This window comes from Panthera tigris, chromosome A2 (genome assembly GCF_018350195.1).
Source record: "Panthera tigris isolate Pti1 chromosome A2, P.tigris_Pti1_mat1.1, whole genome shotgun sequence".
NCBI lineage: Eukaryota > Metazoa > Chordata > Mammalia > Carnivora > Felidae > Panthera > Panthera tigris.
In genome coordinates this window covers 13,283,438-13,306,162 of record NC_056661.1, presented here as the reverse complement: position 1 = coordinate 13,306,162, position 22,725 = coordinate 13,283,438, and the positions used below count along the sequence as shown (strand labels likewise).

Here is a 22,725-nt window from a genome sequence, read left to right as displayed (position 1 = left end):
AATAAGGGGGCGCCTGGGTGGCTCAGCTAGTTAAGCGTCCGACTTTGGCTCAGGTCATGATCTCAAAGTTCATGCGTTCGAGCCCCGTGTTGGGCTCTGGGCTGACAGCTCGGAGCCTGGAGCCTGCTTCAGATTCTGTGTCTCCGTCTCTCTCTGCCCCTGCCCCACTCACGCTCTGTCTCTCTCTCTCAAAAATAAACATTAAAAAACATTTTTTTTTTTTTAAATAAATAAGGGGCGCCTGGGTGGCTCGGTCGGTTAAGCGTCCGACTTCGGCTCAGGTCATGATCTCACGGTCCGTGAGTTCGAGCCCCGCGTCGGGCTCTCGGCTGACAGCTCAGAGCCTGGAGCCTGTTTCAGATTCTGTGTCTCCCTCTCTCTCTGATCCTCCCCTGTTCATGCTCTGTCTCTCTCTGTCTCAAAAATAAATAAACGTTAAAAATAATTTTTTTTTTTAATAAATAAAATGGTGGTGGTGATGGTCGTGTTTAAAAAGACTGCCCCCCCATTGGTCCTCCTGGGGGAGCTACGCCCACGGCCCTGGCCCAGGGGGAGGGCCCCTCACTGTCTCATGCAGATCTCAGCTGATCGGTAACCAGTGTGGAGGTTACGACCACTCTTGTGGTTCTTCCTACGATTGCGAGATGCCCTTCGGCAACACCCATGGTACACGGCCTCAGGCCACACAGGGAGGTCACCTGTAGGAACAGTGCAAACTCAGGCTTGGGGCTCTGCTATCATTGGGGTCCAGGGTGGGGGCCTAGGGTTTCCCCGGCTCACTCTTTCCGGGTGGATTTAAGACAGAGAGCGGGAGTTTAATGTTCGGAGCACAGGGCTTGCCTCCCCCCACATGGTGGCCTGAGTCCCTGTGCGTGGCCGTGTACGTGTCCTGGTACAGACTCCTTCCTCCGGCCGTCTCGGGCCCCAGCTCGGCGCGTCCAGGCTGCTGTGGCACGATACCAGGCGGCTTCCCCGACAGACGCTTCCTTCCCGCAGCTCCGGAGGCTGGAAGGTTGAGACCAGGGTGCATCAGGGTGCCAGGGGGGTCTGCCGAGGGCGGGCCCTCTGGCTTCCAGATGGCTGCCTTCTGGCTGTGTCCCCGCGTGGACAGGGAGGGGGCGTGGGGGCACATCCTCTCACGGCCCCTCCTTTGGCAGCACCAACCCCGGGATGGGACCCCACCCCCCTGGCCTCCGCGACCTAATGCTCTCCCGAAGCGCCCCTCCTCCCCAGACACCATCACGAAGGAGAGTGGGGCTCACGCATAGGAAATGAGGGGGTATTTTGCACTAGTTAGGGCTCAGCTGATCGATGACTAGTGTCGTGGTTGGACTGGCCTTTGTGGTTCTGCTTACAAGACGCCCTTCTGCCGGACACCCATCGGGAAACTGAAAAAAAATAAAGGTTTCTCACTTACCAGACCTGGAGATCACCCAGCGCCCCCAGGGCCACATAGTGAAAGGGGCGAGGGGGGGACCAAGACAGAGCTGCTTGTTCACTGGCCGGGCCTCTGCTCTTATTGGGTCCAGGATGGGAGCCCAGGGTTTCCAGGGCTCATTGTTTCTTGGTAAACTTAAAACATAGGAGTAGTGGGGGGCGCGGGGGCGGGGGTGGGGTGGCGCCTGGGTGGGTCAGTCGGTTAAGTAACTCTTGATTTCGGCCCAGGTCGTGATCTTGCAGTCTGTGAGTTCGAGCCCCGCATCGGGCTCTGTGCTAACGGCTCAGAGCCCGGAGCCTGCTTCGGATTCTGTGTCTCCCTCTCTCTCTGCCCCTCCCTGGCTTGCGCTCTCTGTCTCTCAAAAATAAATAAACGTTTAAAAAAGAAATTAAAAAACAAAACAAAATATACGAGTGGGAATTTAAAGCCCCAGGAGGGGAAGAAACGGGGTGGGGGAAGGCAGCCTGGTTCTTTCTCTAGTCGTGTGGCTGGCAAATCGGTTTATTCCAGATAGCCATCATTTTTTTTTTTTTTAAGTTTATTTTTGAGAGAGAGAGGGAGAGAGTGAGCACGTGCACAAGCTGGGGAGGGGCAGAGAGAGAGAGGGAGACACAGAATCCAAAGCAGGCTCCAGGCTCTGAGCTGTCAGCACAGAGCCTCACGCAGGGCTCGAACCCACCAATAGTGAGATCATAACCTGAGCTGAAGTCACTTAACCGACTGAGCCACCCAGGCATCCCCAGATAGCCACCTTTGAAGATGGGCCATCGAAAGTTTAAGTCAGGTACTATACCAAAGCCTGGCTCAGGCGGTGGAGCACGTGACTCTTGATCTCTGGGTCTTGAGTTCGAGCCCCACTTGGGGCACAGAGATTACTGGGGTGGGGGGGGGGAGTGGAGGAGGGACACAACTGCTGGGGCTTACACTACACTTGCACTCACCCCACCCTTGACCTTCTCCCTGAGCCATGCCGCGGAACGTTCTGTCCCCCAACCAAGGTCCCCCAGCTGGGGCTGGCTGGCCGCCTATAAGAAGGGATCCCCGCTGGGGCCGGACTCCCGCCGCCATGGACCCCCGCCGCCCACTCACCTGGGCACTGGTGCTGCTGGGCACCGGTCTGGCGCTCGCGCTGGGCCCCGCGCCGGCTCCGGAAGCCCCAGAGAAGCTGTGCGGCCACCACTTGGTGCGCGCGCTGGTGCGGGTGTGCGGGGGCCCGCGCTGGTCCTCCGGAGACGGGCGGCGAGCGGCTGGCGGAGACCGTGAGTGGAGCCGCGCGACGATTGCGCTCCGGGGTTTCTAGCTGGGGCGGGTGCACGCGGGCGCTGGCGTCGGGGCGGGGGGCAGGCGGGTGGTTTGCAACGCGCGTCCCGGGGGTCCACTTGGCCACGGCGCCGGTGTGTGCAAATTCGCGAAGGATGCGTCCCCTGCCGGGCAGGAATCAGTGCGAGGCGAGCGAGGCGGAGTCTTACAAGCGCACGGTCAGAGCCTGCCTTATTTACAATCCCAGCGTTTTGATCTTCGCGATTTGGGGCGCATTAAAAGAGGATTAATCTTCATTGTTGAGCGTTTAGGCTCCCGCTTGAATTGCGCACTGAGGCCAGCGCTCGCCCTTCTCATCCTCCTGCGGGCCCTGGTGCGGAGGGTGGAAAACAGATTTGGGCGCCCATGTGCGTCACACGTGTGTGTCCTGATGTGTGCGTCTTTGCGACCCAGATGCGGGCGGGCACCCGTAGGGGGAGACTGGGGAGGGGTACGAGGGTGTGTGGCCGTCACAGGTGCACACGTATACGTCACATGTCACCTCTGCTGTCTCCGGCTTTGTGAAGCGTCTGCGCGTCTGTGTGGTACGTGGCTCGTGGAAACGTGCACAACCGGGGACCCGTGAGCGCGGCTCGAGAGCGCGCACACCTGGATGGGGGATTATGTCCGTGCTCGGTATACAGCAGGCACTTAACAGTCGCTCCCTATTTGTGCACATCCTGGGTGTCTGGTGGGTCACAGCACAAGGTGAGCGTGCAGCTGTCTGCACGTACTGGGGAGGGGTCCTCTAGGGTCCCCTGTCCATTTCTGCTCCGTCCCCAGGTGAGCTGCTGCAGTGGCTGGAAGGACGACATCTCCACGGGCTGGCGGCCGACGGGGACCCCACAACGGTTCTCGTGCCACAGCCCCTGCCCCAGGCCTCTCGCCGTCACCGCCCCCGCCGGGCAGCCGCCGCCAACCCTGCACATTTCTGCTGCCTCAGTGGCTGCACCCGGCAGCACCTGTTGACTCTGTGTCCTCACTGAACCCGCCTGGGTGTGGCCTCAGAGGATCCAGAGCCACCCCCCCCCCCCCCCCCCCCCCCGCCCCAGGGGTCGGGTCTGGCGGACTCCTGGAGCACCATGAAGCCCCATCTGGGAGGACGGGGCGGATCACCTCCCAGCACTCACCGCCTCCCCTGGGCCACCTTCCTCTGTGGGGCCAACTGCAAAAAAAAAAAAAAAAAAAAAAAAAAAAAAAAATCGCACCTCAACAACCCTGGCCTGGAGGGTCCTTGGTTTCACGGGGATGCCAGACTCTGAGGGCCAAATGTTCTCACCTCTGAGGAGCCCCAGGCGCCGCCTGCCCCATATCCGTGACACCGACCCTGACCCTCGTTGATGTCTCCCTAATAGTAAATAAATGAAGCTCCTGCAGAATCCGAAGCAGCCTTTTGCATTTTTCTCAAGGAAAAAAGGGACAAGCCTGGGTCAGCCCTTGCGTGGGTGGGTCCTACCTTGGCAGCCGGGGACCCACGGGGACGTGCGATCCAGTTGTCGCATGTGTCTTTACTTCCCTACATCTGCCATAACAAATTAGCAGAAACTGGGAGTCTTAAAATAGTAGAAATTTCTTCCTTCATAGTTCTAGGAGCCAGAGACAGAAGTCAAGGTGTGGCCGGGTGGTTTCTGTTCAAAAGGCTCTGAGGAAGAACCCGGTTCATGTCTCTCTCCTGGTTTTTGGTGGCTACTGGCAATCCCTGACCTTCCCTGGCTTCTAGATGCATGACTCCAAGCTCTGTCTCTCTCTCTTTTTCATTTTTTAATGTTTACTTAGTTTTGAGAGAGAGGGAGAGAACGAGCGGAGGAGGGGCAGAGAGAGAAAAGGAGACACAGAATCCGAAGCAGGCTCCGGGCTCTGAGCCATCAGTACAGAGCCCGGTGCGAGGCTGGAACCCATGAACCTTGAGACCATGACCTGAGCCGAAGTGGGACACTTAATGGAGTCACCCAGGTGCCCCTGTCTTTTTAAAAAACGATGTTTATTTTTATTTGAGAGAGGGAGAGAGAGAGAGAGAAGGGGAGGGGCAGAGAGAAAGGGAGAGAGAATCCCAAGCAGGCTCTGCACTGCCAGCCCAGAGCCCGATGTGGGGCTTGAACTCATGAACTCATGAGATCACGACCTGAGCTGAGATCAAGAGTCGGACGGTTAACTGACTGAGCCCCCGGGAGCCCCTCTGTCTCTGTCTTCACGTGGCCTTCTTTTCCATGTCTGTGTTCATTTCTCTTACAAAAACACCTTCATTGGATTTGAAGCCCATCCCATTCCTAATCCAGGATCCTTACCTTAATTATATCTGCAAAGACCCTATTTCCAAAAAAGGCCATATTCTAAGGTTCCGGGGGGCTGTATCCTGCTCAATCCGGGGCAGCAGGGGAGCAGGACTCTCTCCCGGGGGCAATGGGGAGCCACAGGTGTGTGAGCAGGGGCAGGATGAGGTCTGACTTACATGTTAGAAGTCCCTGCAGCCCCTGTGTCATCCGGGCCTGCCTTCCCTTGCCTGGATGGTACCGTCACCCCCCTTCCCAGCAGTCCCTATGGCAGCCATAGGGCTTCTTAAAACTTAAAAAACAATCATGTCCTTCCATTGCTCAAAGGTACCATCGCTCTCAAAACAACACCCTCTCTCCTCACCCCAGCCCGCGAGTCCCCATGTGGCCAGCCCCTGTGACTTCATGTCCCTCCTTACTCTGTATCGTCCTTACTCACCTACCTCTAGCCACGGCCTTTTCGCTGCAACTTGAACATTTCCGGATTGTCCCACCGCAGGGCCTTTGCACATGCTGTGCCCTCTGCCTAGAACACCCTTCTCCCGGTTCCTCCCAGGGCCATGTCCTCCTTCCGCAGGTCCCAGCTCCAGTCTCCTGATCTCTCAGCTAATACTCTTTCCCATCCCTGTGTGTCCACCTGCTTGACTTCTCCAAGTTCCTACCACTTCCGGTAACTTCCTATTTGTTCACAGGTTTGTTTTCTCACTACAGGGTGGGTATCTGCCAACACAGCACCGGCAGCAGGAATATAGGGCAAGGTGTGCAGCATATAGGAGGCGCACAAATCCTTAAAGAAGGGAGAGCAGGAAGTGGGACAGAGGACAGCGGAGCCACGATCCTAGTGGGAGGGGCGTCCGGGGAGGGGAGGGAGCCACGATCCTAGTGGGAGGGGCGTCTGGGGAGGGGAGGGGCGTCTGGGGAGGAGAGGGGCTGGGTGGTGTTTGGAAAGAGCCTTGCCGGAAGCAGGAGGCCCGCAGCCAGAAGCAGTCTCACCCCTGTGCCTCCCCCCCCCCCCCCAGGCGTGCTGTCCAGCTGGCGGTGAGACCCAGTCTGGGTGGGGTCACATGAGCGGAGGGTGATAGGGAACCATCAAGGGTACGTGAGCAGGGGCAGGATGACGTCAGACCTGTTGACAGGAGCTCCTGTTCATCCAAGTCATTTTTGCTGGTGTGTTTTCTACTGCAAACGTGACTTGTACAGATCGCAGACTGGTCTCAGTTAAAACTTGCAAACCGCTTTAAAAACAACAAAACCGGGGCGCCTGGGTGGCTCAGTCAGTTAAGTGTCTGACTTCAGCTCAGGTCATGATCTCTTGGTCCATGAGTTCAAGCCCCACGTCGGGCTCTGGGCTGACAGCTCAGAGCCTGGAGCCTGCTTCAGACTCTGTGTCTCCCTCTCTCTCTGACCCTCCCCCCATTCATGCTCTGTCTCTGTCTCAAAAATAAATAAACATTAAAAAAAAATCAAAATTAAAAACAAAACAAAAAAAACACAACAAAACCCCCAAAACTCAGGTCCTCACAAAACATTTTATTCCCGGAGGGCCCACTCCCCAGTCCTCACTCTGCCGAGGTACCCCCTTCCTCCCTCCCAAGCACAGCTCCGAAGCCTACAAAGTCCAAGCCCCCCGACATCTGCCCAGAGCCAGCAGGGCTGGGGTGGGGGGTATCCCTCTTCTGCTTGGATCTCCCCAATCCAACATACTGGGGTGGGGGCCGGTCTTGGGTCCCCAGAGCTCAGAGACATCCAAGGGCTTGAATCGCCCCGTTCTCTGGGCACCGGGGTAAGTGCGTGTGTTGATCTCATTCCCGGAATTTGGGGGGAGCACAAAAATGGGAGCTGGGCTCTCTCGGGGACTCCAGAAAGTCTGAGCTCTCATAGCCTGAGTCAGACAGCCGTCTGCCTCCTCAGCCCGACATTTCCACCATTAGAGCAGGGAGGGGGTGGTCCCACTCACGGGCTCTCCAGCCCCTTCTACCATCCGAGGTCAGAGGCGGGCAGAGACCCCGGGGTGGGGGGGGGAGGCCGAGGGAGGGAACAAAACCCCTTTCCCAGCCAGCCAAATACTTCTCACTTCAGCTGCATGTGGACCTAGGGTTCCCAACTGAACTTGAACCATGGCTGGAACTCACCTACCATTAAACCACTGTGGCTTTACTACCAAGGAGGGCTTGGCCACCATTGAAGGTCCGTCCCATGATCAAGGTCGGAGCTGGGAAATGGGACCCTGACTCAGAAGTGCTTCTGCAGTTGGCTGCCCTGGGAAGAGATTGTCCCCCTTCAGCTGAGAGGCTAGGGAGGATGACGGAACATGGGTTCGAGGACCGGGTGGGTTTTGCAGGACGTCTAGGAGTTTGCCAGCTAGACTAATCGCTCATTAAACCCGCCCTGGCGTTCCGCTGTGCCCGGCCCACTTGGGAGAACAGAGCTTCCTGCTTCCTGGGAGGAAGATGCAGCCCCTTCCAGTGTGGGGGGGGGGGTGGAGACCAGAGCCTAGAGGCTGCGGGCTCTGATACCCCCTCAGTAGACCTGCATCTGCTGGCCACAGGTGAGGTTGGGTCGGCTCAGGGCGTCCCACATGAGTAGCATCTCGTATGGCAAGAAGCGATGGACCAGGAGCAGCTCCCGGTAGAAGCAGGGGTCAAAGGAGGATATGCGGGCTGAGGGAGCCCCAATGCCAGCTGTGCGGATACCGCTGTGTGAGGCGGGCTTCAGACCTTCCTGCTTCAGGCACATGCCCAGGAAGACATCATCGATAGGGAAGAGGTCCAGTGTGGAGGCGGCCCGGCGCAGGGCAGTGGCCGTGAAGCGGGACAGCAGGAAGCCACCCCCCCCACAGTAGGGAGGGTACCGCTCCTCCTGTGTCACCACTGTTGGCACATAGTACTTGCTCCAGGGAACCCGGACGGGGCCCACACCGTGGATCAGTTGCCCCACAAAGAGGTGGCGGTCGGGATTATGGTCCTGCAGGTAGGAGACCATGTTGTCTGTGTGTGCGAAGACGTCATCGTCCCCATTGAGCACGAAGCTGGCATTGGCGCACCGAGTCTCCTGCCACTGTAGGAAGAGCACCTGAAGGCGAGGCGGACAGGGCACACGAGCTTGAGGGCTGGGGCAATCAGCTGTGGGTCCTGGCCGGCCGCCCAGCCCAAGGAGCCCAGACGAGGCTGCGTCCCCGGGCATGGGTTTGAGGCCCCACCCTGAGCTTCAGTCTCCAACCTTCCGGACAGACCTCATCAGAGGACCTGTCTCCGGGAGCGTTGGGGACCTGTGGAGATGATGCTCGGTAAAGCGCCAACAAGTGCTGGAAAATTGTCACATTTACATTTATTGTAGCTCCTTCTGACTCTGCCTGGCCAAGCACTGCTGGTAAATAGTTACTCGTCTGTCTATTATTTAATATCTACCTTCCCCACCAGACTCTAGGCTTCCCCTGGGGTAGGGGTGGACTGTGTCTCTCCTTTGTTATCTCCCGAGCACCCAGTGTGGGGTCATCGCTTCGTAGGTACTGGATTCAGATTTGTCAAATTAACATTTTTACATGCTTTTGTGTTTTGAATGAAGAACGTGGCAGGTTGAGAGGCTCTGGCCCTCTAACCGCCTCAGCTTCAGTTTCCTCCGTAATAACTTTTGCTGCAACGCCAGGCACCGCCCTGCCTGGAGTCTCTCCTGCAAGCAGGGGTGATCTTCAACCCCATCTACAGATGAGGAAATAGAGGCTCTGCAGATAAAGTGACTTGGACAAGGTCACACAACAGATACGTAGCAACTTAAGGTCTTGAGCCCAGACCCGTCTGTGCCAACTGTAAGCAGGGACCTACACTGGGTCCCCTTCGACTCCTGGGTGGGTCCTCAGAGCCTCTAATTCTAATCTCATTCTAATTCTAGTCTAGAGAATGTCGGTGATGGTTTGTATCAGAATGCTAGAAGCTCGGAGCTTCCTAGTGGGGCAAGTGAAAAGGGAAGCAGGAAGCATCCTCATAGCTCTCAACTGATAAAGAGGGAACTCTTTGGGTTTCTGGGCCATTTCTGAGGCAGGGACGTGAGGAAGACCAGGTCAAAAGGGGGGAGGATTCTGGGCACACCGAGCCTGGGAGGCTCACCTAAGGCTATTCCTTATCTGGGTCAAGGCAGGGTTCTCTCTACTTCTTGTGGGTTCTGGTCCACCAAAAAGGTCTTTATTGAGCACCCGTGGCACAGACCTGGGCCTCACGGGGAGACAGAACAAGTCAACACGATGTTCTGTCCGGCGCCCCGAACCCCCGCTTGTCATTTGAACATCTGGCACTGCTCTAGAAGCTTTGTAAATATCATCTCCTGTAATTGTCCTAACAGCCCTGGGAGGGAGGTGGGCAGATCCAAGCAATCCCATTTCCTTGATAACTATGAGGAAACGGAAGCCCCGAGAGGTAAATGATTATCGAATAAGCAGCAGAGCATGAATTCAAACCTAGGGCATCAGGCTCCGAGAGCCAGCCGGGCTTGTACATCGGGTCACCCTGCCCTTTCTCCCCGCCTCCCTTAGCGACTCCGATCGCCGATCGCCGTGAGGGCAGCGAAGAAAGCAGGGGGGGTGGGGGGGATGGATGGGGACTTCGAGGCCCCTGGGCCCCTCAGAGGAGGCGGTGGTGAGGGGGCAGGGAGGAGGGGGGGGCCCTCATCAGGTGACTCCCCGCGGGCTCACCTGTTTGAGCGTGAGGTTGAAGAAGGAGTCATGGAAGTCCCACTGCAGGATGTCGCCGTGCGCCTGTGCCTCCAGCGCCAGCAGCCGGTTGACCTTGCGAGCCTCCAGGGGGTTAGGGGCCGTCCCCACCAGGAAGAGGCGGCGCAGCTGGACACCCCGCACCTGGCGCTCGCGGCCCCAAGTGCGCCGCACTAGCTCCCGCCGCTCGTAATTCCTGGGCGAGGATTTGATCACCAGCAGCAGGAAGACGGGCGGCGCGCACTTGCCCAGGGGCACGTCCTGCAGCAGCGGGAAGTCACGGCAGTGCCTGTACAGCAGGAAGTCACGCACCTGCTGTGGCTGCCCCTCGAAGTTGGGCAGGGTGGCCACGGAGGCGTTGGCCCCGCAGGGGGCGGGCGGGGGGCGCGGGGCGGGCCGAGAGGGTAGAGAGGGCCAGGTCAGGGCCACGGGGTTGTCCTGGGGCTCCTTCAGGCTCTGGAAGGCGGGCGATGACATGTACAGACTGAAGAAGAAGAGGGTGACGATGCTCAGAGCTACAGGCAGGGCCACCTCTGTGCTGCGGGGCCGAGAACATCTCATCCTGGCCGGCCTGGTGGTTCCTGTTAAGAGTAACAGGCACCGAAGATACCAGACGGGTCAAGCGCCTTCCCTGAGGTACCTGTGGACCCCAACACCTGGGTGCAGCCCTACAGTCGCTCCGGTTGGTACGATATCGAAACGCACCCTCTCCTATCCCCCCCACACCCCACACCTCCTCCCGCCCCTCAACCCACGTTGGCTCTGACAGGTACCCAGGCCCTGCGGGGGATTAAATCCTTACAGACAAAACCGAGGCCTGGAGATGCCAAGGTGAGCCTCCCAGGCTCGGTGTGCCCGGAATCCCCCCCCGCTTTTGACCTGGTTTTCCTCACGTCCCTGCCTCAGAAATGGCCCAGAAACCCAAAGAATTCCCTCTTTATCAGTTGAGAGCTATGAGGATGCTTCCTGCTTCCCTTTTCACTTGCCCCACTAGGAAGCTCCGAGCTTCTAGCGTTCTGATACACACCATCACCGACATTCTCTAGACTCTATTTTTTTAATGTTTATTTATTTAATTCATCGTAATTTTTTTTAACGTTTAGTTTTGAGACAGAGCATGAGGGGGGGGAAGGGCAGAGAGAGAGACACACATACACAGAATCCAAAGCAGGCTCTGGGCTCTGAGCTGTCAGCACAGAGCCTGACATGGGGCTTGAACTTGTCAACTGTGAGATCGTGACCTGAGCTGAAGTCGGACGCTTACCTGACTGAGCCACCCAGGCGCCCCTGGACTATTTTTAATGGTCCTGTGACCTGAGTATGGCACCTGGCTCCCCACAGATCCCTCAGGCCCAGCACGTTTCAAACGAAGCTACGATCCTCAGCAAACTCATATTCTTCCTTTATAACCCAGCTTTAACGATCCATTCTCTGGGAGGCCCTCTTTTTTTTTTTTTAATTTTTTTTTTTTTAACGTTTTATTTATTTTTGAGACAGAGAGAGACAGAGCATGAACAGGGGAGGGGCCGAGAGAGAGGGAGACACAGAATCGGAAGCAGGCTCCAGGCTCTGAGCCATCAGCCCAGAGCCCGACGCGGGGCTCGAACTCACGGACCGCGAGATCGTGACCTGAGCTGAAGTCGGACGCCTAACCGCCTGAGCCACCCAGGCGCCCCTGGGAAGCCCTCTTTAACCCCTCGGGAACACTCCTGATTCTATCTGGCACCTGTAGCTCTGTCTACCCCTCTCTGGTCCGGTCTTGATCCCACGGGGGTGTCTGTGTTTAGCTTTGTCTTTCTAAGACTGGTGACTTCCTGAGGGTCCCTGAATTGCCCAGCAGGGGGCAGACACATGGGGGAAGCAGGGAGTGTTTGAATGAATAAATTCATGAATAAAAGTAAATTCATGAAGGTTCTCTCGGGTAAACTCGGACTCATCCTTCGAAACCCCAACTCTAATGTCGCCTCCTCCTAGAAGCCTTCCTTCCCCGTATCCAGGCAGAGCCCTCGGTCTCCCTTCCAGATCCCTTTCCCGGGCTTCCCTGGATTCCCTTAATGTCCTTTCGTCTGGAGAGGTAGTGTCTGTAGTGTTTTTCAGTCCTAAATGTGAAGGTTTTCCGGCGCAGCATGAACCTACTGGATGAGACCCCAGGCAGGACTCACCCATTGTCAGATGCGTGTCGTTTTTTTTTTTTGTTTTTTTTTTTTAATTTTTTTTTTTTCAACGTTTTTTATTTATTTTTGGGACAGAGAGAGACAGAGCATGAACGGGGGAGGGGCAGAGAGAGAGGGAGACACAGAATCCGAAGCAGGCTCCAGGCTCCGAGCCGTCAGCCCAGAGCCTGACGCGGGGCTCGAACTCACGGACCCGAGATCGTGACCTGGCTGAAGTCGGACGCTTAACCGACTGCGTCACCCAGGCGCCCCTGATGCGTGTCGTTTTGACTCACCCCAGAGGGACAGACTCCAGAGCCCCACTCCTGGGTTTCAATCCCGCTGCCATCACTCCCCGTGCGTCCTCTATACCCTGGGCCTCGATTTCCTCAGTTATAAAAGGGGACATCTGAGCCACCTCCAACTCACAGGACTGTGCAAGCATGAAGGGAGCTCCCAGCACCTGGCACCTGGTGGGCATTCAGCGAGTGTTTGTTGAATGACTACGTGGACCTCAGGACTTACCTCAGGCTGCCTGTGCTGTTCTGGGGTCTCTTTGTTCTGCCCACCGGCACCTGGAAAACGTGAGGCAGTCAGTGGATTCCGGAAGGCTCCCCCTGCCCCAAGCGACCCCACCCGGCTGTGGCCTGGAAGCAAAAAAAGAGAGCGGCTTCCCATTTCCGTCTAGAGCCGGGAAGGGTGCCTTCCTCCTGGATCCACGAGGCCATTTCCCTAATGTGTCTGCACACTGCCCGGCCAAGCCTCTCCGGCCAGATGTCTCCCGGAAACAGGGCTCAGATCTTCCCCCACAGGCTCTGCTGTGTGACTTTGGAAAAGAAGCCTGCCCTCTCTGAGCCTCCATGTAAAACGGGGAGAATTAACCCCACGTAAGAGTGTTTTTGTGGGGGTTTTAACCTCAAACACGCTGGGCCTGATCCTGCATCAGGATTTCTGCACAGATCATTCCCTCTGCCTGGAATACTCTTCCCCAGACGTGCACATGGTTCCCTCCCTCACACCTTTCTGGTCTTTGCTCCAACGTGCCCTCCTCAGGACACACTATCTCACTAGCAGCCCTGGTCCCCGACCCTGTTCTACTTTTTTTTTTCTTCCACGGCACTTTACATCTCCTAAAATATATGATGAAACTTGAAAAATGTGTTGTTTCTCAGGGCCCCCCCGGGGGGCTCGGTCCGTTCAGCGTCCGACTTCGGCTCAGGTCATGATCGTGATCTCGCGGTGCGTGGGTTCGAGCCCCGCCTCGGGCTCTGTGCCAACAGCTCGGAGTCCGGAGCCTGCTTCGGATTCTGTGTCTCCCTCCCTCTCTCTCTCTCTCTGCCCCTCCCCCACTCACGCTCTCTCTCTCAAAAATCAAGCCAAACATTAAAAAGTATATATATGGTTTCTCATCCATCTCCGGCCACCAGAACATGAGCTCCTGTCTCGGTCACCATCTTATTCCCAGCCCCCAGAACTGTGCTTGGTGTGCAATAGGCGCTAAATGGGTGCTGAACGGACGAGGAACGAATGAACACTGGATTTCCACAGGCACGGGGTACCTAACCGTCTCCACTATGGAACCCTCGCTCTTGAGGGCGAACAAACGCCAAATTAAAACCTCACTGAAATGACACGAGGTGACAAAAGGCACAGGAGGAAATGGGGCCTGGTGGCAGGTGTGGCTTTTGAGGTCTGGCGGGCATGCCAGCTGGATGCGAGTGGCACAGAAGAGCCAGGGTGGCTGAGGTCTGGGGGCAAGGTCCCAGGGGAGGGAAGGGCAGGTGCACGGAGCTGGCAGAGCCTCAGCAGCTTCAGGACCCTGTCCGCGGGTGGCATAGGGCCTGTCTTGTCGCTGCGACATTCCAGCTTGGCTGCCAGGCCTGGGGGGGGCGGGGTGGGTGGTGGTTAGGCTGCTGGAGGGCAGGTCTGGGAGATCCAAAAAGGCAAATAACCTTGGGATAAAACCAGGCACCGATGGATGAGGTCCAAGAGTGAATGGAATCCCGGAAGGACATTTTCCCGAACTGAAGAGAGGCCTGAGTTTAGGATGGACGATGGGAAAGGTGTGGTTCCCAGGCAAACCCCGAGCTACAAGGATAGAAAACGGGCGCCTGGGTGGCTCAGTGGGTTGAGCCTCTGACTCTTGGTTTCTGCTCAGGTCACGATCTCGTGGCTCGTGAGTTTGAGGTCCGAGTCAGGCTCTGCACCGAGACTGCGGACCTTGCTTGGGATGCTCTCTCTCCCTTTCTCTCTCTCCCTCCCCTGCTCATGCTCGCTCACTCTCTCTCTCTAAAATAAATAAATAAATTTTAAACAGAAAAAGGATAGAAAAAAACAAGACAAAACCTCACGAGCTGTAACAGAAAGCCCATGTCATCAGAAAGGAAATCAGACTAGAAACGCCACAATGTCCTCCTGGGCCGCCCCTGCGGCCGGAGACCCACAGATCCTGGAACACGACTGCACGCCTCAGAACCTATCTCCTGGGCAAGAGACACTCTCCTTAGGGACCCATAAAATCTTAGAAAGTGATTCACCCCTTTCCCCACCTGCAGTTTATTTTTACTTTATTTTTTTATTTAAAAAAAATTTTTTTTTAACATTTATTTATTTCCAAAAGACAGCGACAGAGTGCGAGTGGGGGAGGGGCAGAGAGAGCGAGGGAGACACAGAATCCAAAGCAGGCTCCAGGCTCTGAGCTGTCAGCGCAGAGCCCGACACGGGGCTCGAACCCACTAATGGGGAGATCATGACCTGAGCTGAAATCGGACATTTAACCGACTGAGCCACCCAGGTGCACCCCCACCCCCCACCCCAACCCCGCCATCTGCAGTTTAGAGCTGAAATCAGGGATTTTCAAACAGGTGGTTCTGTCCCCAGGATACACTTGGCAACATCTGGAGACATTCCTGGCCGTCACCATTTGCAAAGGGTGGAGGTATGGCGCTGTTAATGGCATTAAGTGGGTGGAAGCCGGGATGCTGCTGCAATTAACATCCTGCGCCTCAGGATAATCCAGCCGCAGGTATGTTAACATTGTCAAGGCTGAGATATCCTGGTCTAAACCGAGAGAAACCCAGAATACAGAACTCACAATGAGGGAAGATTAGAAGTGGAGAATCAGGGTGGAACACAGAACCTGGCGCTGGGTTTTTATACAAATTCATCATACGGAGGAGTTTTGCGCTCTACTGTTATTTTTTCTAAGTTTGTTTATTTTTGAGACAGACTGAGCACAAGCAGGGGAGGTACAGAGAGAGGGAGACGGAGAGAATCCCAAGCAGGGCTCAAACTCATCATCGGTGAGCTCGTGACCTGAGCCGAAACCGAGAGTCGGACACTTAACCGACAGCCACCCGCATTCCCCATTTTTTCTCCCCAGGTCTAAGGTTTCTCTCAATGGAGGGATTCTGGGGCGCCTGGGTGGCTCAGTCAGTTAAGCGTCCGACTTCAGCTCAGGTCATGATTCAAGGCTTGTGAGTTTGAGCCCTGCATCTAGCTCTGTGCTGATAAGCTCAGAGCCTGGAGCCTGCTTAGGATGCTGTGTCTCCCTCTTTCTCTGCCCCTCCCCCACGCATACTCAGTCTCTCTCTCTCTCTCTCTCTCTCTCTCAAAAATAAACACTAAAAAAAAAAAAAAAATTAAACGGAAGGATTCTGCTACTTTATCCTACCAGCCCAGCCCCCATGAGGTTCCTGATTAGGGTCTGAGAGCTCAAGTTCGAGGCAGAGGAGGGAGACCCACTTCCCCTCCTCCCTATAATAGACCTCCATTAATGCATCCAAGACCCCCTTCCTTTTACCATCCACCAAGGCAGAGGAAAGAACTTCTGGGCCTCCCTGTCAGCAAGGCTGAGAGCGCAGATTTACTGGTCTAGTAAACCTCGCTGGGTGCCACTGTGGGTGGTGCCCCAGGTAGTCAGGGATCCGTCCTTGTGGGTTTGGTTATTACTTCCTACAAGCTACTGGGCAGCAGCCTGTTGCTGGGTGGGCCAGGTAGCTGGTGAGAAAGAAACTCCTTGCAGGCCTGGGTCCCATTCCCTGACCCCTACCCAAGACCCTGCTGTCCACCCCCTCCAGTCCTCATTGTACACAATGACTGGATTTACAGAAGTCCAAACAGCTGCTAACTCAGTGAAGTCCATGGGCTTTGAATAACCCTGGGGAAATCACTACCCCTGTTTCATAGATGGGGAGGCGGAGCTCACAGTTATCCCAGGGTGGCCCAGTGGGTACCTCATGTCACCACAGAAACAACCTGCTTTGTCTCCAGGTCCTTCAGTCCTGAGAAGGGTCTCAGCAGCTCTTATCCCCAAAAAACCGATAATATGAAAACCGTTCGTTCGTCCACGCATTCTTTCATTCATTCAACAAATAGGTCTGGGGAACCTGAGAAGCCTCAACCCTGGGCCCGGCCCCCCCCCGCCAGAAGCTCCCAATCTGGGGGAGACAAATCCAGGTACCTGTGGGATCAGGCCTGGGGCCAGAAGAAGGGACCAGGATATTGAAGCTAAGGCTTTGAAGGATGCATAGGAGCTCACCGAGGGGAATTCAGGTAGAGGAAAGAGCAAACAGAAAGGCACGGAAGGGAAAGAAAACAGGCCTATTCAAGGTATCGTCTGTGGTTTATTTTGCTGAAAAGCAAAATTTGGAGAGGGGGTGATTTCCGAGGCTAGGGAGTGGGGCCAGACCCTGTAAAGACCTTGAATGCCAGATTGAGAAGTGGGCTATCTCCCGGAGGTCGGGGGAAGCCACAGAGGGTATGCGAATAAGGAGTGGGAAAGCCCGATTCGTTGCTGAACCTCAGCCCCGAATTGACCTTGGCCAGCCACGTCCCTTTGGACGAGGCAGTGCTGAGCCCCCCGACACCCACCCTCAACGAGGTCACTTGGAATTGTGTGTTAAAGGGCTTGGCTTTAACCACACTGGCTGTGTGGTAACCACTCAGTGACCTTGTCACTGTACTGGCTCCTTAGGTGCCCCTAGAGTCCCTGCTTGCAGATGGGGACACTGAGACTCAGCATGAAGCAGAATTGGAGCCCAGGACTCCGACGGGTGGAGTCCGTCTATCCTATTCTTCCCGAGATGTAGAATTCCTGGGAGATTCCCCACCCGGACCTCAGAGCCTTCCAGAATCAGTCAAAGGAATCACGCACTTAAACATCTGACAAAGGACAGACAACCGGAGCCCAGGTCAGCCAACACTCCGCTGCTGGGCCACCCTGGGTGCAGACAGGCGAGTGAAACCTATGAACAGGTATAACTAAACCAGCCCCTTTTTTTCTGACGTTAACACCGGAAGGAGGTAATTCGTTTAGTAGCATCCTGATTAACACTGTGGAAGAAGGGCGGGCCCATGGGTGGGGCACCTGATCAGCCTGGGAACTCCTGAAGGATAATAAAGATAATAAGGAAAGATAAAAAGGTCAAAGCCTTCGGGGAAGGGCATCTTGGGCTGAGGGCTTAGCAAGCGCAAAGGGTCAGACCCCAAACGTAAGGTGCCGAAGGCAGACAGAGGGAGGCCCTGTGGCTGGAACAGGGCGACAAGGAGGGAGATGATGGTGGGTTGTCAGACCATGCCAGGGGGAGGGTGGGGGGAAATGGGGCAGGCCACGAAGAACCTCTTACGTTGGCACATGTGAGGGGCAATGGGAGCCACGGAGGGGGTGTTGAGCAGGAGAGGGAAAAGATCGATTTATGCTTTTAAGAAGCCCCCTGTGGCTTCGGAGGGGATAAGGACAGTCAGGCAGGAGTAGAGGCCAGGCAGCAACCAGGCAGAAGAATCTGGGGGCCTGGACAGGGGCTGGTCAGCGAGGTGCAGGGAGGGGAGTGGATTCAGGAAAGACGATGAAGGGAGTCATCGATGGGTAAAGCCCATGGGAGACGGAGAAGGATCGGGAGGAACAGACTGTACAAAGCCTGGGAGCCTTTCCCATGGGATGTTCTGGGGCAGGGGCTGACTTCGGTGTGGTGTCCAGCCAAGAGCTGTGGGGACACGATGGCAAGTAAACCAGGAAGGCCCAGCAGGTATTTGATGGATGAGCACATCTTTCCACTGCTTGCCCACGGCAAGGCCTCCTTCATGCTTCTTCCCTGCCGATCAGACATAGTGGCTGTGGACAGAGTCACAGCAGTGACGTCTGGGCTGACTCTCAGGGAGCCTCACTGCCAGACCAGCTGATCCTGCTCCTGGCTGTTTGCCTTCCAGACACTGGTGCGATTTCGCCATCACCCAGAGCCTGCGTCTTCTAGTGTACTCGGAAAAGCCACTTGTTTCGACGTTTTCAAGATCCAAGAGCCTCCCTCTGGGGTGTGGCTGCCAGGTATGGGACCTCTCAGCTCCTGTTCCCCCGCCCCTAATGACCATTGCCTCCTGGTCTGCTCCAGCCGCACCAGCCTTGTCAGCTTCTTTCAGCCCTGCCACAGGGCCTTTGCACCTGCTTGGACTTCTGCTCTTTCCCCATTGATCTTTAGGCTCAGCCCAATGCTGCCTTCTAATTTTTTTTTAATGTTTATCTTTGAGAGAGAGAGAGAGAGAGAGAGAGAGAGAGAGAGAGCGCGCATGCGTGCGAGTACAGAGAGAGACAGGGAAACAGAGGATCCAAGGCAGGTTCCTCGCTGTCACTGCAAAGCCCGATACGGAACTTGAACTCACAAAACGCGAGATCATGACCTGAGCCGAAGTGGGACGCTTAACCAACTGAGCCACCCAGGTGCCCTCAATGTTGCCTTTTCAGAAGGGCCTCAACCTCCCAGCTAAAAAACACCCTGCCCCCGGCTCTGATTCTCTCTGCCGCTCTCACCACCACTGCACGTGGGAAATCTACTCACTTCTCTCCCGTTTATCTCCCCAACCGGCCTGGAGCCCCAGAGGTGGGGCCAGGTGTCTCGCGCCCGACAGCTGTGTCCCCATGTGACGCTCACCGGCTGTTTGTTGAACGGGGGAAAAAGACAACGGCCCACATATCAACAATTTCCTCATGCCTCATTTCAGCCCAAAGCCCGCTGCACGTGACAGGTGCCACGGCCCCGTCTGCCCTACAGGCCTTGGGGGACGACGGCGATTCAGTCACGGTGAGTTAGCAAGGGCCTGTAGAGCAGAGACAGGACCAAGAGGTACGAATGCACTAAAGAGCCAAATCTCCGCAGCGCTGAAATATTCGTGATACGTTTAATGAGCATGAACCCCGACGTTCGTAACCGTTAATGACCGGCTAAATACGCGGGAAGCACCCAGGAGTTCTAATATACGACAGAACACGTTCGCATGCGTGATGCATGAATGAACATGAACACAAATGACAATGAACACGAACAAGCCACTGAAGGGTCCGGAGACTAAAATATACAGTCGCTGGGTGGCCACGATTCATCGCAAATGCACAGCACTAAATACTAAGGATTCACTGAATATTGATGAGACACTAAGTACAGAAGGGGCTGACCACTCAGCAGAATTCATTCATTCATTCATTCATTCGTTCGTTCGTTCGTTCGTTCAGGACGCCTGCTCCTGTGAGACCATGGCGGGCCCGCCTGACACGGGCTTGGAGGGTCCCATCAAATCAAGGGGATTCCCCGCGTGATGCTCCCACTTTCCCGATGACGAAACTGAGGCCCGGAGACGGTGAGTCCTGGACCGCTCTCCGGGCCCGTCAGACACAGACCCACTCCCTGCCCCAGTCGCTGGGTCTCAGTTTCTGAATCAGAGAAGTGAGGGCTAAAACCCTCGCCCAGCAGCCGGGAAGACCGACAGCCCCCGAAGTCGGCTGTGGCGCCCCGTCGGTGGACCCGGGGCTGGTAGCGGGTCCCTTCTGGGCCTCATCTGCAAAGCCGGATGCTGTCAGCTGCTAACCCATGGCTCACTTCCCGCAGGCGAATGAATACCGGCCTCACTGGGGTCTTCCTCATGCTGTACTTAACAAGGCTCAGCTGGGATTCTGAAAAGGGCATGGAACGTTCTGGGACTTCCAGAAGGCAAGGGGAGGGGCAGGGGGGGTGGTGGTGACAGGAGAACCCCAGTTGTGCGCATGGCGACCGGGGTCCTGAGGCAGGCTGTAAGCCAAACCACACATTTAGGAAGCGCCAACAAGGACCAGTTAACATCAGCGTCGGTGACCGTTGTCATGTACACGCTGTGACTGCTGAGCCAGCGCCGAGCACCTAGTGTGTGCCATGCCCTTGGTATACGTTCTGGGCACGCGGCCAAGATGACTGCAAGAAACGCCCGTGCTCACGGAGCTGATGTGTGAATCAGGGGCAGAAAAGCAGTGAATGCGACAGCTTTCTAGAGAAGTTCCTGGAAGAGACTCAAGGGTGGGACTCAGGGTATTTGCAGGAGAGGGCGTGAGGCCCCGGCCTGGGCGTGATCCCTGTGACTGTCCTTGTGAAGCCCGTGAACTACCTTCCAGGCAGACCTAATCTCCAGTTCCCAGGTGGCTGAGCTGGGCCCAGAAAGGGAGCCCTCACCCCCCGCCCCCCACCAGAGGTCACACGGCCAACCAAGGCCAAGAGTGGTTGCTAGGATTTGAACCCTGATCCGCTGGACCCTGATCACTGATTTCATACCAGCTAGGCCTCCCAGTAATGATGGACCGGTGCCTTTTTGCAAGAAGTAGAAGTTATTTTTGTAAGCAGAAGGCGGGGGGGGGGGGGGGGGGTAGGCAGGAAAAAAGGGCTCGTCGAGGATGGCTCCGTGGAGGAGGTGACCTGGGAGAGCCCACCTCAGAAACTGCTCAGGGTACGTGGGATGGGCCAGGTGGGGACCTGCGGCCTCGAACTAAATGCCGGCCCTGCCCCAGCCGAGCCTCAAAGGACATCCTTGGGCTTGTTTCCTAGATGGAGGCATCGAGGTCTCATGGGACCTTCCTCTGGGGGCCTCCCGAAAGCCCCCCACACCTTCATGCCCTCCTTCGGTCAGGATTAGAGTTAACACCTGTTAACACCTCTTAAGCCCTGTGTGTGGTCCCATTGGGACCACCTGCTCTCCACCCACCACACCTGCGACTGGCAGGGAGGGCTTTGTTGGCCTGGTTTTTTATGGATAGGGAAACTGAGGCACAGAGCCCTCATCCAAGGAAGGTCACGTGGGACCTCAATCCCTGCCTGATGAGGCTTCCTTTAGTTTGCTGTGCTGGTAGTGAGCTCCCCGTGATGGGGATCAAGCTGAGCCACACTCCCATCAGGGGGCCGGATCACAGTGGGTAGCCATCTTGATTCATGGGGGGGTGGGGGGACAAGTCACTGTCCCACTCTGGGCCTCAGAGGCAGTGGCAGGAAGAGAAGGCGTCCAGTAACACCTTCCCTCCTCCTCCAAGGCTCACCTAGCCCAGCCCTGGGGTTCCTGGGCCAAGGAAGCCTGTCTGAATCCCTCAAGCTCTGGCCTGGAGAAGGGACGTTTCGAGGCCCCTCCTTGGTTCCCCCACACCCAGGGCACCTGGAAGGAATTGCCACACCGGACGGGTGAGGGAGAAAGGGAAAGGAATCCTCTCACTTGGGTTGAGTGGGGCCCCCGTTGCCCGACGCAGGGTCCACACCTCTTTCTCTAGACTCCTCAGCCCTTGCTTGGCCGGGTGGCCGCCTTAGGAACCCGCAGGGCGGTGCGAGGAGGCCGTAGCCCCAGGGCTGGCCCCAAAGCTGGACTACAGGAGGCTCTGGGGGGGGGTGTGTGTGTGGGAAAGTGGGAGAGCTCAGTTTCCCCATCTGAAAAATGGCCATAAAAAAACTCGCACCCCCGGGGAACCTGGAAGGGTGGCTAATGATACAGTAATACTTAATATAGTGACAGCTGGCTTCCCCTGGACGTCCACTCACTCCACGGTGGCAGTGCGAGCCCACGTACTTGACCCTCCCCCACAGTCCCCTCCAACCCGCCCCACCTTGACACATAGGGGAACGGAAACTCAGAGACCCAAAGTCACTCTCTTGAGGTCCCCCAGGGGTCAGGGGGGCCCCCCGTCATAAAAACTGCCGCTGGCCGGACATCTTGGGCAACCAGATGGAAGCTGAGTCATTGTCCTAGTCAGTCAGGGAGGTGACACTGAGGTGCGTTCAAAAACCAGGGCACCCTGCCCAGGCCACCGAGCGAGGCATTGGCCGAACAGAGAGGGATGGGAACCCCAGAGGGAGCCGTGAGCTGAGGTCCCCAGCGCCTGGGAAGGTTGGCGGTCAGCGGTGGTTCCCTCAGGAAACAATAAAAACCCCAGCCTGGGCACCAGGGTGCTGTTCCTGCCAGACCCTATCAGTGCGCCAACAATCTCGACACAAACGACGACAGTTAAGAGTAACAGCCGGAGCCTGAAGAGCGCCCTCCACTTCTCCATTCCGATTCAGCCCTTTCCTGGGAAGTGGGCGCTGGGGAGTGGGAACAGGGGTCCAGGGACGCCTCCCTATGTCCAGAGCTGCGACGGGACAGTGCCAGGAGAGGCTTCCTTGCCCGCCAGGCTCGAGCCGGTCTTGGAGATGCCGGCGACGACGATCACCGATGGGTGAGGGCCGCGGAGTCATTGAGACCTGGGGCTCCGGGATCTCCCGGCATCTTGAGGGTAAGCGCGGTGGAGACCCGACCCCAGGGTCCTGCCTGGGCTTCCCTAGAGCCCCGACTTCTCCTCTCCCCACCCCGGAGGTCCGCCAGGTCTTCAGGGGCCCCCAACACTCACCCCGGACCACGGTCCAGCCTCTGACCTCTTGGCTCCTCTGCGCTGCGAGCAGGAGGGAGAGCTTCACCTGCGCGCGAGCCTCCGCCTACCTTCCTCCGTCCGCCCCCCCCAGGTTTAATTCCTTCCCGCCTCCTCCCAGCCTCACCTCCCTCCAGGCTCCCCTCTCCGCGCCTGGCCGAGCTGCTTAATAGCCCAGTAGAAATTCA

General features: G+C 56.6%; 2 protein-coding genes across 4 annotated transcripts; one reads left to right on the top strand and one right to left on the bottom strand.

Moving 5' to 3' along the window:
* Positions 1-2,472: 2,472 nt before the first annotated feature.
* On the top strand, positions 2,473-4,122 carry INSL3 (insulin like 3). Its single transcript, XM_042978553.1, has 2 exons — positions 2,473-2,697; positions 3,521-4,122. The coding sequence occupies exons 1-2, from the start codon at positions 2,505-2,507 to the stop codon at positions 3,721-3,723; spliced, it is 396 nt and encodes a 131-aa protein (XP_042834487.1). The 5' UTR covers positions 2,473-2,504; the 3' UTR covers positions 3,724-4,122.
* A 2,551-nt stretch (positions 4,123-6,673) lies between these two features.
* On the bottom strand, positions 6,674-22,725 carry B3GNT3 (UDP-GlcNAc:betaGal beta-1,3-N-acetylglucosaminyltransferase 3). 3 transcript variants are annotated; one of them, XM_042978550.1, is made up of 4 exons: positions 22,520-22,725; positions 12,388-12,437; positions 9,692-10,290; positions 6,674-8,079 (listed from the first exon to the last, which is right to left on the bottom strand). In XM_042978550.1, the coding sequence occupies exons 3-4, from the start codon at positions 10,268-10,270 to the stop codon at positions 7,528-7,530; spliced, it is 1,131 nt and encodes a 376-aa protein (XP_042834484.1). In that variant the 5' UTR covers positions 10,271-10,290; positions 12,388-12,437; positions 22,520-22,725; the 3' UTR covers positions 6,674-7,527. The 3 variants fall into 3 exon arrangements, with proteins under 3 accessions (XP_042834484.1, XP_042834485.1, XP_042834486.1); XM_042978551.1 differs by having other exon boundaries at positions 22,665-22,713; XM_042978552.1 differs by lacking the exons at positions 12,388-12,437; positions 22,520-22,725 and adding exons at positions 11,657-11,661; positions 12,159-12,381.

Excerpts from the sequence above, each read along its gene's own strand:
- INSL3 (XM_042978553.1), top strand. The coding sequence starts at position 2,505 with ATGGACCCCCGCCGCCCACTCACCTGGGCACTGGTGCTGCTGGGCACC. Across the intron at positions 2,698-3,520 it reads GCGAGCGGCTGGCGGAGACC|GTGAGCTGCTGCAGTGGCTG; the intron begins GTGAGTGGAGCC and ends CTCCGTCCCCAG.
- B3GNT3 (XM_042978552.1), bottom strand. The coding sequence starts at position 12,343 with ATGCCCACCAGGTGCCAGGTGCTGGGAGCTCCCTTCATGCTTGCACAG. Across the intron at positions 8,080-9,691 it reads TCAACCTCACGCTCAAACAG|GTGCTCTTCCTACAGTGGCA; the intron begins GTGAGCCCGCGG and ends CCTCGCCTTCAG.